Source organism: Lontra canadensis, unplaced genomic scaffold (genome assembly GCF_010015895.1).
Source record: "Lontra canadensis isolate GAN:19392208 unplaced genomic scaffold, GSC_riverotter_1.0 scaffold61, whole genome shotgun sequence".
NCBI lineage: Eukaryota > Metazoa > Chordata > Mammalia > Carnivora > Mustelidae > Lontra > Lontra canadensis.
Genome location: NW_022631055.1, coordinates 11768419 through 11781019, shown reverse-complemented (window position 1 = coordinate 11781019; position 12601 = coordinate 11768419). Strand labels below are relative to the sequence as shown.

The 12601-nt window shown below is 39.6% G+C and overlaps 3 protein-coding genes across 6 annotated transcripts in view; 1 reads left to right on the top strand and 2 right to left on the bottom strand.

Moving 5' to 3' along the window:
- Positions 1–12049, bottom strand: part of CAMKMT (calmodulin-lysine N-methyltransferase) — a 395402-nt gene extending 383353 nt beyond the window's left edge. Inside the window, exons 1-2 of one of the 3 annotated variants that reach the window (XM_032877978.1) lie at positions 11740–12049; positions 2802–2974 (exon numbers count right to left, since the gene is read on the bottom strand). In XM_032877978.1, coding sequence (XP_032733869.1) covers positions 2802–2974; positions 11740–11877 — 311 coding nt within the window. In that variant the 5' untranslated portion in view covers positions 11878–12049. The remainder of the gene's footprint in view (positions 1–2801; positions 2975–11739) is intronic. The other 2 variants (XM_032877977.1, XM_032877976.1) reach the window with 2 other exon arrangements.
- On the bottom strand, positions 5909–6925 carry LOC116879587 (N-alpha-acetyltransferase 20-like). Its single transcript, XM_032877979.1, has one exon. The coding sequence runs from the start codon at positions 6887–6889 to the stop codon at positions 6353–6355; it is 537 nt and encodes a 178-aa protein (XP_032733870.1). The 5' UTR covers positions 6890–6925; the 3' UTR covers positions 5909–6352.
- Positions 12050–12333: 284 nt separating the features above from the next.
- PREPL (prolyl endopeptidase like) overlaps positions 12334–12601 on the top strand; it is a 49328-nt gene continuing 49060 nt past the window's right edge. For both annotated transcript variants that reach the window (XM_032877973.1, XM_032877974.1), the window contains exon 1: positions 12334–12511. The gene's annotated coding sequence lies outside the window, so the exon portion shown is untranslated. The remainder of the gene's footprint in view (positions 12512–12601) is intronic.

Here is a 12601-nt window from a genome sequence, read left to right as displayed (position 1 = left end):
CTCTCTGCCTACTTGTGCTCTTTCTCCCTGTCAAATAAATATATAAATCTTTAGAAAAAACAAAAAATAAAAAAATTCCTTGAGGATAATATGTCTTAGTTTTCTTTTTATTAACCTATATAGAAGGTGTCATTAACTATTTATTGATTTAAATTTATTTAAAACTATTCACCACTTTTTTTTTTCAATCATTCCTTAGTGCTGATTTAAGAAACTTTAAAAAATGTAGATGAAAATAATGGTATCCCATTCCAAAACTACCTTCTAAACCACTATCTTTAGCTGCTGCAAATAATTTTTTTAAACTTCAGAATGCTCACAATTCAAACAATGCTGAAGAAGATAAAGGTAGCTAAAGAAATGTCATGGAGGCAGGCTGAGAGAAGAGTTGATATGAGATATTAAAGGAACAGGAATTGAGATCCATGTTGGGCCGATAACAGAAAACAAGAGGAAGTGGTAAAAGAAATCAAGGTGAACAAAATTGGCAATGGAATGGAATGAACTATTCCTGGCAGATATCCTCCTCTACCTAAGCAATTGCAGTAATTTCAGTGATTTCCTATACAGTAAGAATTATGGAGTAAGAAATAGAATGCTCAGAATAATCGATGAGGATATTAGTTTATCTAGGCCTCAATCCCTTCATCTGTAAAATGAATAAGTGGATACATGATTGCCTCTGCAGAGACAGCATGTGCAGAAGTTGAAAGTGCAGACAGTGACTGTCATTATATAAAATGTTACCAATGGAGATAGCTAGGTGAAGGGTATGAGAACTCATACTATTTCTGCAACTTCCTGAACATCTGTAATTACTTCAAAATAAAAGTTTTTAAAAAGTATAGGCTGTGGAACCAGACCACTGGGGTTTGAATAAAAGCACACTCATTGGCTGTATGACCTCGATCAAGTCATTTAACCTTTCTGGTTTCACTACGATCATTGTGAAATGAGTATAATAACAGTATTTACCTCATAAACTGTTGTGTGGATTAAATAAACTAATACATGTAAATTGCTCACAACAGTGCTTGTCATATAGTAGTCCCTCGGTGGTCAGCCTTTATTAATGTGGTTATGATCTGTTCAAAATTATTCTAAGATTGTGTTCAGCTCTAGAATACATCTAAGCTATTGTTATTTTTGCACTATTAATGTGGAGAGAAACAAACTAGTTTGAAAAAAGAGACTAAATCTTGGCAGCCATCGCAGCCAATGTTTTAACTTGGTCACCTGTCTTCTCTCCATAAATGAGGGTTCAACGACAGACTGGCGTTAATTTCTTTGAAAAACAGCTATATCACAAAGAACCATGCCATTGGAAAGGAATTTCAGCTTACATTGGAGCCTGGGTTCCTGCTACATCCGTGTCATCTGCAACAGAACTGTGCCCTGGTTTGGAAACGTTAAAGAACGGAAGAGTCACATTCTCTCCAGCTAACCCTTACCAGGACCTCGAATATGTCAGGAAATTATTATTGGCACATTTTACACTTACTGCATCTTGTCACCCATGGATGTAGAGGGTGAGTTTTAGAACTTTACACCTGAAGACTGCTACTGGGTCACTCAGTTCTTCCTTCTCTTTAATTTCCTTATAGATACTATCTTCCGATTGTTTAATCATCTTCATTACTACTTTGCAGAGTTACTATAAAGATTATTGAATTAGCATACACGAAAACACCTTGCTCTGTATAGGGCATATAACAAGCACGTAATGCGTTTTTCCTCCCTTCCTAACCAAGAACTAAACTAACCGTCTCCATGAGAACGTGAGGCAGTTGAGGTATTCGGATCAGAATCTCAAAATGAATATACAGGCAAGCTCACAAATCCCTAGGTTTTTATCTTCTTTTTGGAGTTTTCAATAATTATGAAACCAGATCCTAATTGTTCTTCCCTGCCTACCCTAGTCAATTTTTATCCAGATCCCAAATTTTAAGCTATTATGATGTCTTTTAAAGCTTAGATATTTTAAACTGAAATAGTTCAAGAAACATATACTATAAATAGACATCCTTTGTGAAAACTTTTTTTCTTAAAATTATTCCTTGCCTCACCTAAACCTTATTCAGTCACATTCCACTTAAAATGTTTTTTGCTCTTCTTACAGTTACTGTAAATGTGCTCCTCCCTCCCTTTCAAGATGTGAAATCTTGTCAAAAAAGGAAGATTTTATAAAATCAAACACCTACGGTAATATTGCAATATGCTAGACTATAACTGTGAGAGAAAATTAATTCAGTAAAAATGGTATCTTCTTACTTCAGTTTGCAACTCTCCTGTCTCTTTTTAAATGATTTTTAAAGCCAGAAGAGTGTATGCTTCTCACAATATCAGTGTTTTCAGCTGAATTTTCTCCTCCTATTCTTTAGATTCTATTCTGAAAGTAACAAAACATGAATGGGAAAAATACCAAAGCTTGGTTTTTCAGATAACTACTACTTGAAGAGTAGTTTGAAAAATTCTGTTTTCACTTTCAGCCTTCCTTGCCTCCTCAAAAAGAACTTGGTTTTTTGTCAAATGCTATGAGAGAATGGTTAAAAAGAACCTTTTGATTTGCAAGGCACTTTGTCCTCAAATGCTGTTACATTCCTGAGAATTTTTTTTCTTTAGTTCTGAGAATACAACAAAACCCAGTTAAAGTAGCAGGATTTCCTAACACAATGCTGCAAAACCCAAGTTCTGATCAAGATTACCTGCAAACGCAACAGAATGAATAATGAGATCCTTATTAGACTGCTTTTCTTCTACAAGAGAAAGATACTTTTTAAAAAATCGTCAAAGATGTTTACCTTAAAGAAATACTGTACTCAGGATAGAAGACACTTGTATATTGGACCCAAGCACCAACTTCCTCTTCAGTTGCCTTTTTTTGGGCTTCTGTTATTGAAAACAGATTAAATGATTCAAATCTTCTTACAGATACATGTCGCAGGCAATCATCCAGGTGCTTTTGCTTCAGAACCTTTGAAATAAAACCAAATATTGTGTTCATATCATATAAACACGGGTTAGGTGTTCCAAGTTTAAGTGGTAAGGGGACTTTCATTTCCAAAAGATGGCAGATTAGACAATGTAGACCAACCTCTTACTGGAGACAACTAGAGAAAATGGACAGAATATCTTTTTTTTTTAAAGATTTTTTTATTATTTATTCCACAGAGAAGGAGAGAGGGAGAGGGAGAGAGAAAGAGAAAGCAAGCAGGAGAGGAGCAGAGGCCGAGGGAGAAGCACACTCCATTCTGAGTGAGGAGCCTGATGTGGGGCTCAATCCCAGAACCTGAAATTATGACCTGAGCCGAAACCAAGAGTCAGGTGCTTAATCAATTGAGCCACCCAGGCACCCCTGGACAGGATATCTTAAAACATTATTTAAAGGTACCAGAGAGGGGCACCTGGGTGGCTCAGTGGGTTAAGCCTTGCCTTCGGCTCAGGTCATGATCTCAGGGCCCTGGGAATTGAGCCCCGCATCCAGCTCTCTGCTGAGCAGGGGGCCTGCTTCCCACCCCCTCACCCTCTGCCTGCCTCTCTGCCTACTTGTGATCTCTCTCTGTCAAATAAATAAATAATATCTTAAAATTTTTTTAAAAAATAAAGGTAGCAGAGAACAAAAAACAAAGCAGAGAACTAGTGAAGATTTACCAGTGCAATAATTTAAAAAGGAAATAAATCTAGAGAGGTGAACCTGGCTTTTACAATCATTTCCTCGTGGGGACATTGATCCAGTTCCAATAGAAAGAGCTAAGAAGACAAGCAGCACCTTTTACAGTCTGTGGACTTAGAGGATAAAAGTTGAATTTCAAAGCTTACTACCTAGGCAGGGGCAGGTATATTATATCTGATGTGTGCATGTATCTGTTTTAAGATAAACCAAATGAATAATTTTGTTGAGATAAACCAAATGAATAATTTTTTCCATTGAAAACTGGATTTTTAAATATGGGAGAAACAAATATAATTTTAAGACTAATGATGTTGGGGCGCCTGGGTGGCTCAGTGGGTTAAGCCGCTGCCTTCGGCTCAGGTCATGATCTCAGGGTCCTGGGATCGAGTCCCACATCAGGCTCTCTGCTCAGCAGGGAGCCTGCTTCCCTCTCTCTCTGCCTGCTTCTCTGTCTACTTGTGATCTCTCTCTGTCAAATAAATAAATAAAATATTAAAAAAAAAAAAAAAAGACTAATGATGTTGAAGCAAAAACTCTGTAGCTCTGAATTTGAATAAGTATAATAGAAACTAATGGTTATTTTATTAAAACGTTTTTAAAAAGATATATATTTCCTACATCTTACCACTTAAAAGTTCTAGAAACAACCACCAAACTAGTAGCAATGGACACAATGCCCATATTGCTATCTCTAAATATCATTTTCTATTAAAACAAAGTAAGGCTGGAGAAATGGCATGAATTGTACAAATGAACCTTAGACATCCTGCAAACAAGAAAGCCATAAAGAATTAAGAGTTCCATGGAAAGAACTCCATAGCCAATTTGAATAAGGTCCATTGGCCAAAGATGGGACGGTGTAAGCATTAACAAAGGTAATAAATGTAACAGAATCGAAACATATGAGTCCATCAGGTTTTTTTTTTTTAAATACCCCATTGATGATCTTCAAAGGATGCTAGAGAACCAACTTATTATTTGGAAAACTAGCAAACAAAGAGAAAGAATCAAGTATTTTTCTGTCTTTCCTAATATGAACTGTAACCAAGAATATCCATCCAAATAGATGATAAGGAGAAGTCTGCCTTTATAGCAGTATTCCAAGAAATAAATGCAGAAGGAATGACACAATTAGAATATCACCATTTTCAACCTCCTCATGAATTCATGAACCTAGACAATCATCATCAAGAAGAGAAATAACAAGACACCACTGTGATTAATGAAATTGATCAATTGATGATTGATGATGAAAACATACTCTACCATCATCTTGACCAATCAAACCAGAGCAAGTCAAAAACATTAAATCTGAATCTGGTCAAGCCTCTATATGGAGAAAATAGGAACTTACAGAAAACAGGAAATTAGGCATGAAGAAACACATTAACATCATCATCAAGTACAATTAGCAAAAATCCAATTATGGGAAACTCTGAGAGACAACAAACTCAGTTTCTTCAATAAATAAATGGCAAGAGGTGAAAGAGACACAGAGAGGGACACCTGGGTGGCTTAGTCAATCAAGCATCTGCCTTGGGCTCAGGTCATGACCCAGGGTCCTGGGATGGAGTTCGCCTGCAGGGAACCTGCTTCTCCCTCTGCCTACTGCTCCCCCTGCTTGTGCTCTTGCATGCTCCTTCTCTATTACTCTCTCTCTGGCAAATAAATAAATAAAATCTTGAAAAAAAAACAAAAACATATGCAGAAGTCACATTTAGATTAAAAAGACTTATGAAACAGGGTGCCTGGCTGGCTCAGTCAGAAGAGGATGAGACTCTTGAACTTGGAGTCATGAGTTCAAGCCTCGCACTGGATGCAAGGATTACTTAATAAAAACTTCATTAAAAAAAAAAGACTTATGAAACTTATCAACTAATAACAATGTTCAGACCTTATTTGAATGTTTCAAAATAATTAAATTGTAAAGAAAAATTTTGAGACAATAGGGAAAATTTGGAAACTGACCAGCTATTATTACATCAAGAAATTATTTTGGGTGTGGTATGGTATTTTAATTATTTTTTTTAAGATTTTTTTTTTTTAAAGATTTTATTTATTTATTTGACAGACAGAGATCACAAGTAGGCAGAGAGGCAGGCAGAGAGAGAGGAGGAAGCAGGCTCCTCACTGAGTAGAGAGCCCAATGCGGGGGCTCAATCCCAAGACCCTGGGATCATGACCTGAGCTGAAAGCAGAGGCTTTAACCCACTGAGCCACCCAGGTGCCCCTTAATTTTTTTTTTTTTTTAGAGTCTACAGTGCATTTTATTATACATCTTAGATTTATACATTTCATATATGCTTTTAAAGCTTCAATTAACAGTTCGATACAAAATAAAAAATATATATGCAGCAGTGGTTCTCAGGCACGGAATTTAGGAGGAGACTGGAGCACATTTTTTCCCTAGCATATAGTGAATATTATGACCCCAAATAGTGGAATGTTTCCGTCTGACCTAGCTGCCTTTTTGATTGAATTTTATTACAGTGAACAGCTTTAGTAGGTATGATATTGCTAATTGGAAACAATGAGACTAAAGTTTATAACCTGTATTTTCTTTAAGTCTGTAAGACCTAAATGATTACTTTTCTCCTAATAGAGCTCCAAGATCATCCAATGAAAATAATATTGTCCATAAAATATCTGGAGCATCAGCCTAAGAACCACTGCCCATGGTTATTCAATGTCTTCAGGCCTCACAGGATGAGGTAATGGTATGATGGATTTCTTCTCAGTGTCTCTGGAAAGTGCTTTCCTCATATCATAGGCATCCTCATCAGGCTCCCCGTTGCTGGCCGAGTAGTACTCTATGACCGTCCTGTACACGCTGTAGCCCAGTTGCTTATACATGTTGACTGCAACTTGGTTAGACACTCTTACAAAGAGATCGACGAAAAATCCACCCTTTATTTCTGAAATCTCCTCTAATAACTCCATAAGTTTAGCAGCCAAACCAAGGCGTCGAAATTCTGGGGCAACAGAGAGAGCAGTGACGTGCCCGTGCCATTCTTCCCTAGCTACTGAGCCTTCTGCTTTACCCATGATATAACCCATTAACTCTCCACCAGTTGCCTCCGCAACAATAAAGTACTCTGGCCAGTGGGCGAGGTACTGTAAGTAAAAAGGAATCCCATAAGTTTCTGTAAGTGGATCCAAGTTAATGTTGTTGAAGCAGAACAGGTCATCGCACGTGAAGGCCGGGAGCGTAGTCATTGCGCTGCCGCCGCGGAAGCCAGCTTAGGAGACCCCCGCGCCCGCCCCGCCGGAACTTGTCTTTTTTTTTTTTTTTTTTTTTTTTTGAAGACTTTATTTATTTGACAGACAGAGAGAAGGATGCACAAGCAGGGGGAGCGCCAGGCAGAGGGTGAAGGAGAAGTAGGCTCTCTTGCTGAGCAGGGAGCCCAATGAGGGCTCAATCCCAGGACCCTGGGATCATGACCTGAGGTGAACGCAAGACGCTTAACTGACTGAGCTACTCGGGTGTCCCTTTAATTATTTTTTAAATTTCATCTTGTACAGGTATATACTGAAATATCTGTAGGAAAAAAACAATATATCTGATATCCATTTCAAAATAATCTTAGATGGGAGGGTGTGATGAGAGAACAGAGATAAAATAAAGTTGGTCGGGAGTTAAAAATTGTTGAAGTTTACAGATATATGAGTGATTATTATACTATTATCTCTAGTTTTGTATATGTTTGACATTTCCCATAATAGAAAGGTTTTTTTTGAAGATATAGAACATCCTAATATTCATAATTAAATTTAAAAAACTAAAAAGTTACCTAAAACACCAAATATAGGGGCACCTGGGTGGCTCAGTGGGTTAAGCATCTGCCTTTGGCTCAGATCATGATCTCAGGGTCCTGGGATCAAGCCCCACATCGGGCTCTGCTCAGCAGGGAGCCTGCTTCCCCCTCTCTCTCTGCCTGCTTCTCTGCCTACTTGTGATCTCTCTCTCTGTCAAATAAATAAATAAAATCTTCAAAAAAAAAAAAAAACACCAAATATATTTGGAAATAAAGCAATATACTTCTAAATAACTTAGGAACCAAAAAAAAGAAAACCCAATAGAAATCTGAAAGTATTTTGAACTGAATAATAGAAATACATTTCAAGACATATGAAATACAGATAAATTCATGCTTAAAGGAAAACTTGTGAAAAGGCTAAATATCAGTAAACTAAGTATCCACTGCAAAAATTACAAAAAGAAGCAAATTAAGTTCCCTAAAAAATAGAAATTAATAAAGTAGAAAACAAAAATATAGCTAGAAGGATTAAAACACCAGAAGTTAGTTCTTTGAAGAGATTAGTAAAACTGACAAATCCTTGATAACACTAGTAAGAAAAAAGAGAGAAAATTTAAATATGAACATGACATAGGTAGATTACTATAGATCCAGCAGGCATTAAAAAATAGCAAAGGAATATTACAAAAACTATGAAAATTTAGATGAAACGGACAAGTTCCTAGAAGAATACAACTACCAAAACTGACACAAGAAGAGACAAAAAGTCTGAATAGTGCTAAATTATTTTAAAAATACAATGCATAGGTGGGTGGCAGGGGGAGGGATAATTGGATGATGGGCACTAAGGAGGGCACTTGATGTAATGAGCACTGGGTGTTATATGCAACTAATGAATTACTAAATGCTACCTCTAAAACTAATTTTAAAAATAAAAATAAAAATATAATGCATAAATAAAAATCTTACCAAGGAAAACTCCAGGCCCAGACTGCTCATCAGCAAATTACAACAAATGTCTAAGTAAGAATTAATGCATGTTTTACCACACTCATCACTAAATCTTCAAATAACCCTATGGGCTAGATACTAGTTATATAAGAGGGGATGTTTATTTCATGAACATCAAAGAGCTAGGAAAAGGCAAAGAATCACACTGTCTCTTTCAGCACTGATAGTTTCAAATATACGGCATAGTGTTTTAATTTAAATCACACTGTGAAATATTCCCTCAATCAGATTAAGTCAAGTATTAGACCTCTAGGTAAGTATTTATGCTGTAGGTGTTTGTGAATAGTGTGCAATGGTCATTGCTACTTTTTCACCTGCCCTACATCCCTTCCTCTTGTGAACTGCCCCTCCCTCACTCTCTGAAATAATGATGGGATTGTTACTTCTCTGCCACAGGGTGGGCTAATGTCCCAGGTAGCCAAAGTGCCTCATTCTCCTGGATCCAACAACTGGTCCAAGCTTGGCCTAGTAGAGTCATTAATGGACATAATCTGGGTGTTGGGGAAAGGGTCATTTCTTCTGGATCACTAGTTGAGTGCATGATGAAAGCCTGTAGTTGCCAAAAGCCATCTTTGCTATCAGGTAATGAGACACAACGAAGAGGAAAAGAGACTACTATCCAAAGCCTCTATCAGTATTGATCCATAGTCTTCATCTGATTAAAGTGATCACTAGGGTCAAAAGTCAGCAATTTATCATGTGACCTGGTATCCAATGATGAACTAGGTCAATGGGGTTTTTTTCTAAAAAAAAGGTTAATCACAGGGGCACCTGGGTGGCTCAGTGGGTTAAGCCTCTGCCTTCAGCTCAGGTCATGATCCCAGGGTCCTGGGATCGAGCCCCATATTGGGCTCCCTGCTCTGCAGGAAGCCTGTTCTCCCTCTCCCACTCCCCGTTTGTGTATCCTCTCTCACTGTGTCTCTCTCTGTCAAAAAAATAAATAAATAAAACATTAAAAAATAAAAATAAAAGAAGGTTAATTACAAAACCAAAAAAAATATTGAAAAAAAAGTGAAGGACCCATTAGATAGCATTGAAGCCCTTATGGTGTAAGGGAATGACAGAACTGTGAAGAAGAAAACAAGCAGACACAAGTAGATGTCATGATAATGTCTCATGAGAGAGAGAAAGAGCTGCATATCTCTATCACTGTTTAGATTCCTGAGTTTTCCAGTTCTGGATGCATACAAGATGTGGATGGTCTGTTTGTATGAGACATATTTACTGAGTACTTGCAAATACTTAATATACATGCTAGATTAGATTACGGAAAAATATTCACTTCCTTTCTTAAACCCTTCAAGGAAAGAGTATACATCTCTGCCCTTTGATTTTAAGCTTGGCCAAGTAACTTAACTTTGGCCAACAGGATGTTAGCAAGGGCTTAAAATGTGTTTTGGTGGTTGCCCTTGCACTCTTATACCTCTGCCATCACCAGGGGAATATGTCAGCCAACTGGTCAGAGTATTAGAGCCAGTCTGCTAATGACAGCCTCTGTCCGTCAACTCCCAGGTGGCCCACAGACGCACAAACAAAATAAATGCTCACTGGTGTATGCCATCTTAATGTTATAGTTGTTTGTTACTCATTAACAGCTAACTGATACAAAACACTGAGGACTTGATACTATAGGCCACTTACTCTCAAGCTTTCCACAACACTTAACAATATTTGCTAAAAAACCAACTACTCAGGCCCCATGCAATGTGCAGAGGATGGAGATTAATAAAATATCATCTTTTCCCAGGGAGAACTCCCATTCTAGTACATTAGATAGACTCTGATCAAATGATCATAAAGTGATATGATACGGTGTGAGCTGAGGGTCTAACTCAGCCCAGGGGAGACAGGAGAGGCTTCATAGAAAACATTAAAATGCAGTTCTGAAAAATGAACAGTCATGCAACAAGTAGGAAAGAAGATAAGAAGACTCTAAACAGAGTACACACGTGTACCAAAACATTAAATGTCAAAACATGTGGGGAGTACAAATGGCAGCCATAGCTAAAGCTTGTCCTGGTTCTGATGTAGACAGCAACTCAGAATGAACACATGCACTGGTTAACTGTAGTTCTTACTATACTAAGAATCACTGAAATCATCACAGTAAGATTTGATTGATTAATTTAAGGCCCTAACTGACTACGTTGATAGTTCAACTTTATCTGATGTTTATTTCACTGTAAAAAGTTCCCATGATAATGACCTATGAGGACATGCATTTGTCATCCTATAATTTTGTAACATTAATAACAAAACCAGATTATTAATGCTTTGGAAAGACTTTCAAAGCAAAGAAATGATCACTGAGTTATATCATGACACCATAAGAAAAGGTGACTGGAGACAACTGCAAACAAAGTAACCCTCAAAATGCTAAACACAATCTCAAATAAAGTGGCCATTACTGGAAAATTCTTTTTGAAAAACAGCAGTCAGAAATGGAAAGTGTTCCCTTGAGTCAAGTTTTCAGGAGGAACCTCAGCAGAGGCAGAAAACCTTGTGTACAAAACAGTAAACAGATTTTACTTTAAGAAATTTGCGGGGGGGGAGGGAGTGAAAAGTTTGGAAAGAGGGTCGGTGATGTCAAATCAGAAATCTGTCAAACTTGCATACATCTACAGTTACCAGCAACAGCAGCAACTCTTAAGCGCTAGAAAATAACCGGCATTAAACAAACCAACACACCCGGACTAGTCCACCTTGGACACCAAGAATCTCGCTGATCACTTCAAACTACAAGATCAACATGAAAACCTCACATCTCAGTGAAAGACAGAGGCAGCTCTAAATACACCTTCCACACCCCGCTGTACGGACAGCACGTGCAACGTCACAGTCCCAACACAGTTAACCACGCTGATCTCCAAGAAAGGGGCCAAACTTTGAACTAGACTCCGGCAGGCAGATAAGCAGGATGAATAAACCCGGCGAAAGAAGTAAAACAGAAGCAGGAAAGAGAAGCAGCATAGGATGGGGAGCGACGATCCCACCAATGGTACTGGCGAGCAAAGAGAAAAGTCCCCCAGAAGCTGACAAATACCCAAAAGAAGATCTACTTCCATCAGAGTTTCCCAGGAACTCAGCGTTGGCTGCCCCCTCCCCGCCCCACCCTATTTCTTCCCTTTCGGTGGGACCCTTAGTAGAAGCGAGGGGGCGCTTCTCAGGTGGCTCCCGGCAAAACTACAAGGGAACTCCGGGAGCTGCCAAGAGGAGAGAGTCGCGGCCGGTCGCTCGCCGCGTCCCTGCGAGGGAAGTGACCAGATGCAAAGGTGAGGCCAGTGGGCTCTCCCTTACCTGCCGCAGGAGCTTCCACCGGGCGGCTCCCAAGGGCTCCGAGACTTGAAGCCCCCGAGAGGCGCAGCTGCTTGCTGGGCCTTCGCCCACTGCTCGCTCAGCCTCGCCGGCCTGGGCATCCGCAACTTGCGACTCCATCCCGTTAAAGCCGCCTATATACCCCGAGTTGTCACGGCCACAGCTCTCCCCTGCCAGGACCTGCCGACTTCTTCCCAGTCAGGACCTGTGAGCCGGACCTCCCTCGGACCGCCCCAGCAAGCGCACCCTCCCCGAATTCCGCATTTCCGGTATTCGCGTCTCCTTGGCAACCAGGGCGGCGCGGCTCGCGTCATTGCACCATTTTGCTGGCGGCCATCTTTAGTGAGGGCGAACCGAAAAGTAAGGGAGTGGTGGCAGAACTCGCGGGATACTGGCTCCTCTTTTACTCTTGTCCCCTGCCTCATCTCGAGCCCAGAAGACTAGCGAAGAATGGAAAGTCTTAAAATTTTCAGGTTTTTAAGAAACCCAGGAGGAGAAGGAACTATTCATGACCACAATAAACATGGCGAAATCTGCTTAGGGCTGGCGCTTGACTGGGGTTACGCAGACCTGCGTGCTGCAAACCAGCTCTGGGCAGCTCTGGATAGGTTGTCTTTCTGCGGCTTAAAAAACGCAGACTTCGGCTGAACGCCACTGGGTTAGCACCCGTGCTCCTTCCTGAGAGCCTCTTCTTGCCGGACTTTCCCTCTCTCGTTTCGGTGTGCAGCGCTCAGTCGACTGTCCTTCAACTTGCGTACGTATGGAGGGGCATACTGTGTACAGGAGGGGTTCTCCCCATTTTCCCCTCACCCAGTGGCGCCTCAGTTCCCTGGTCCTCGCTTTT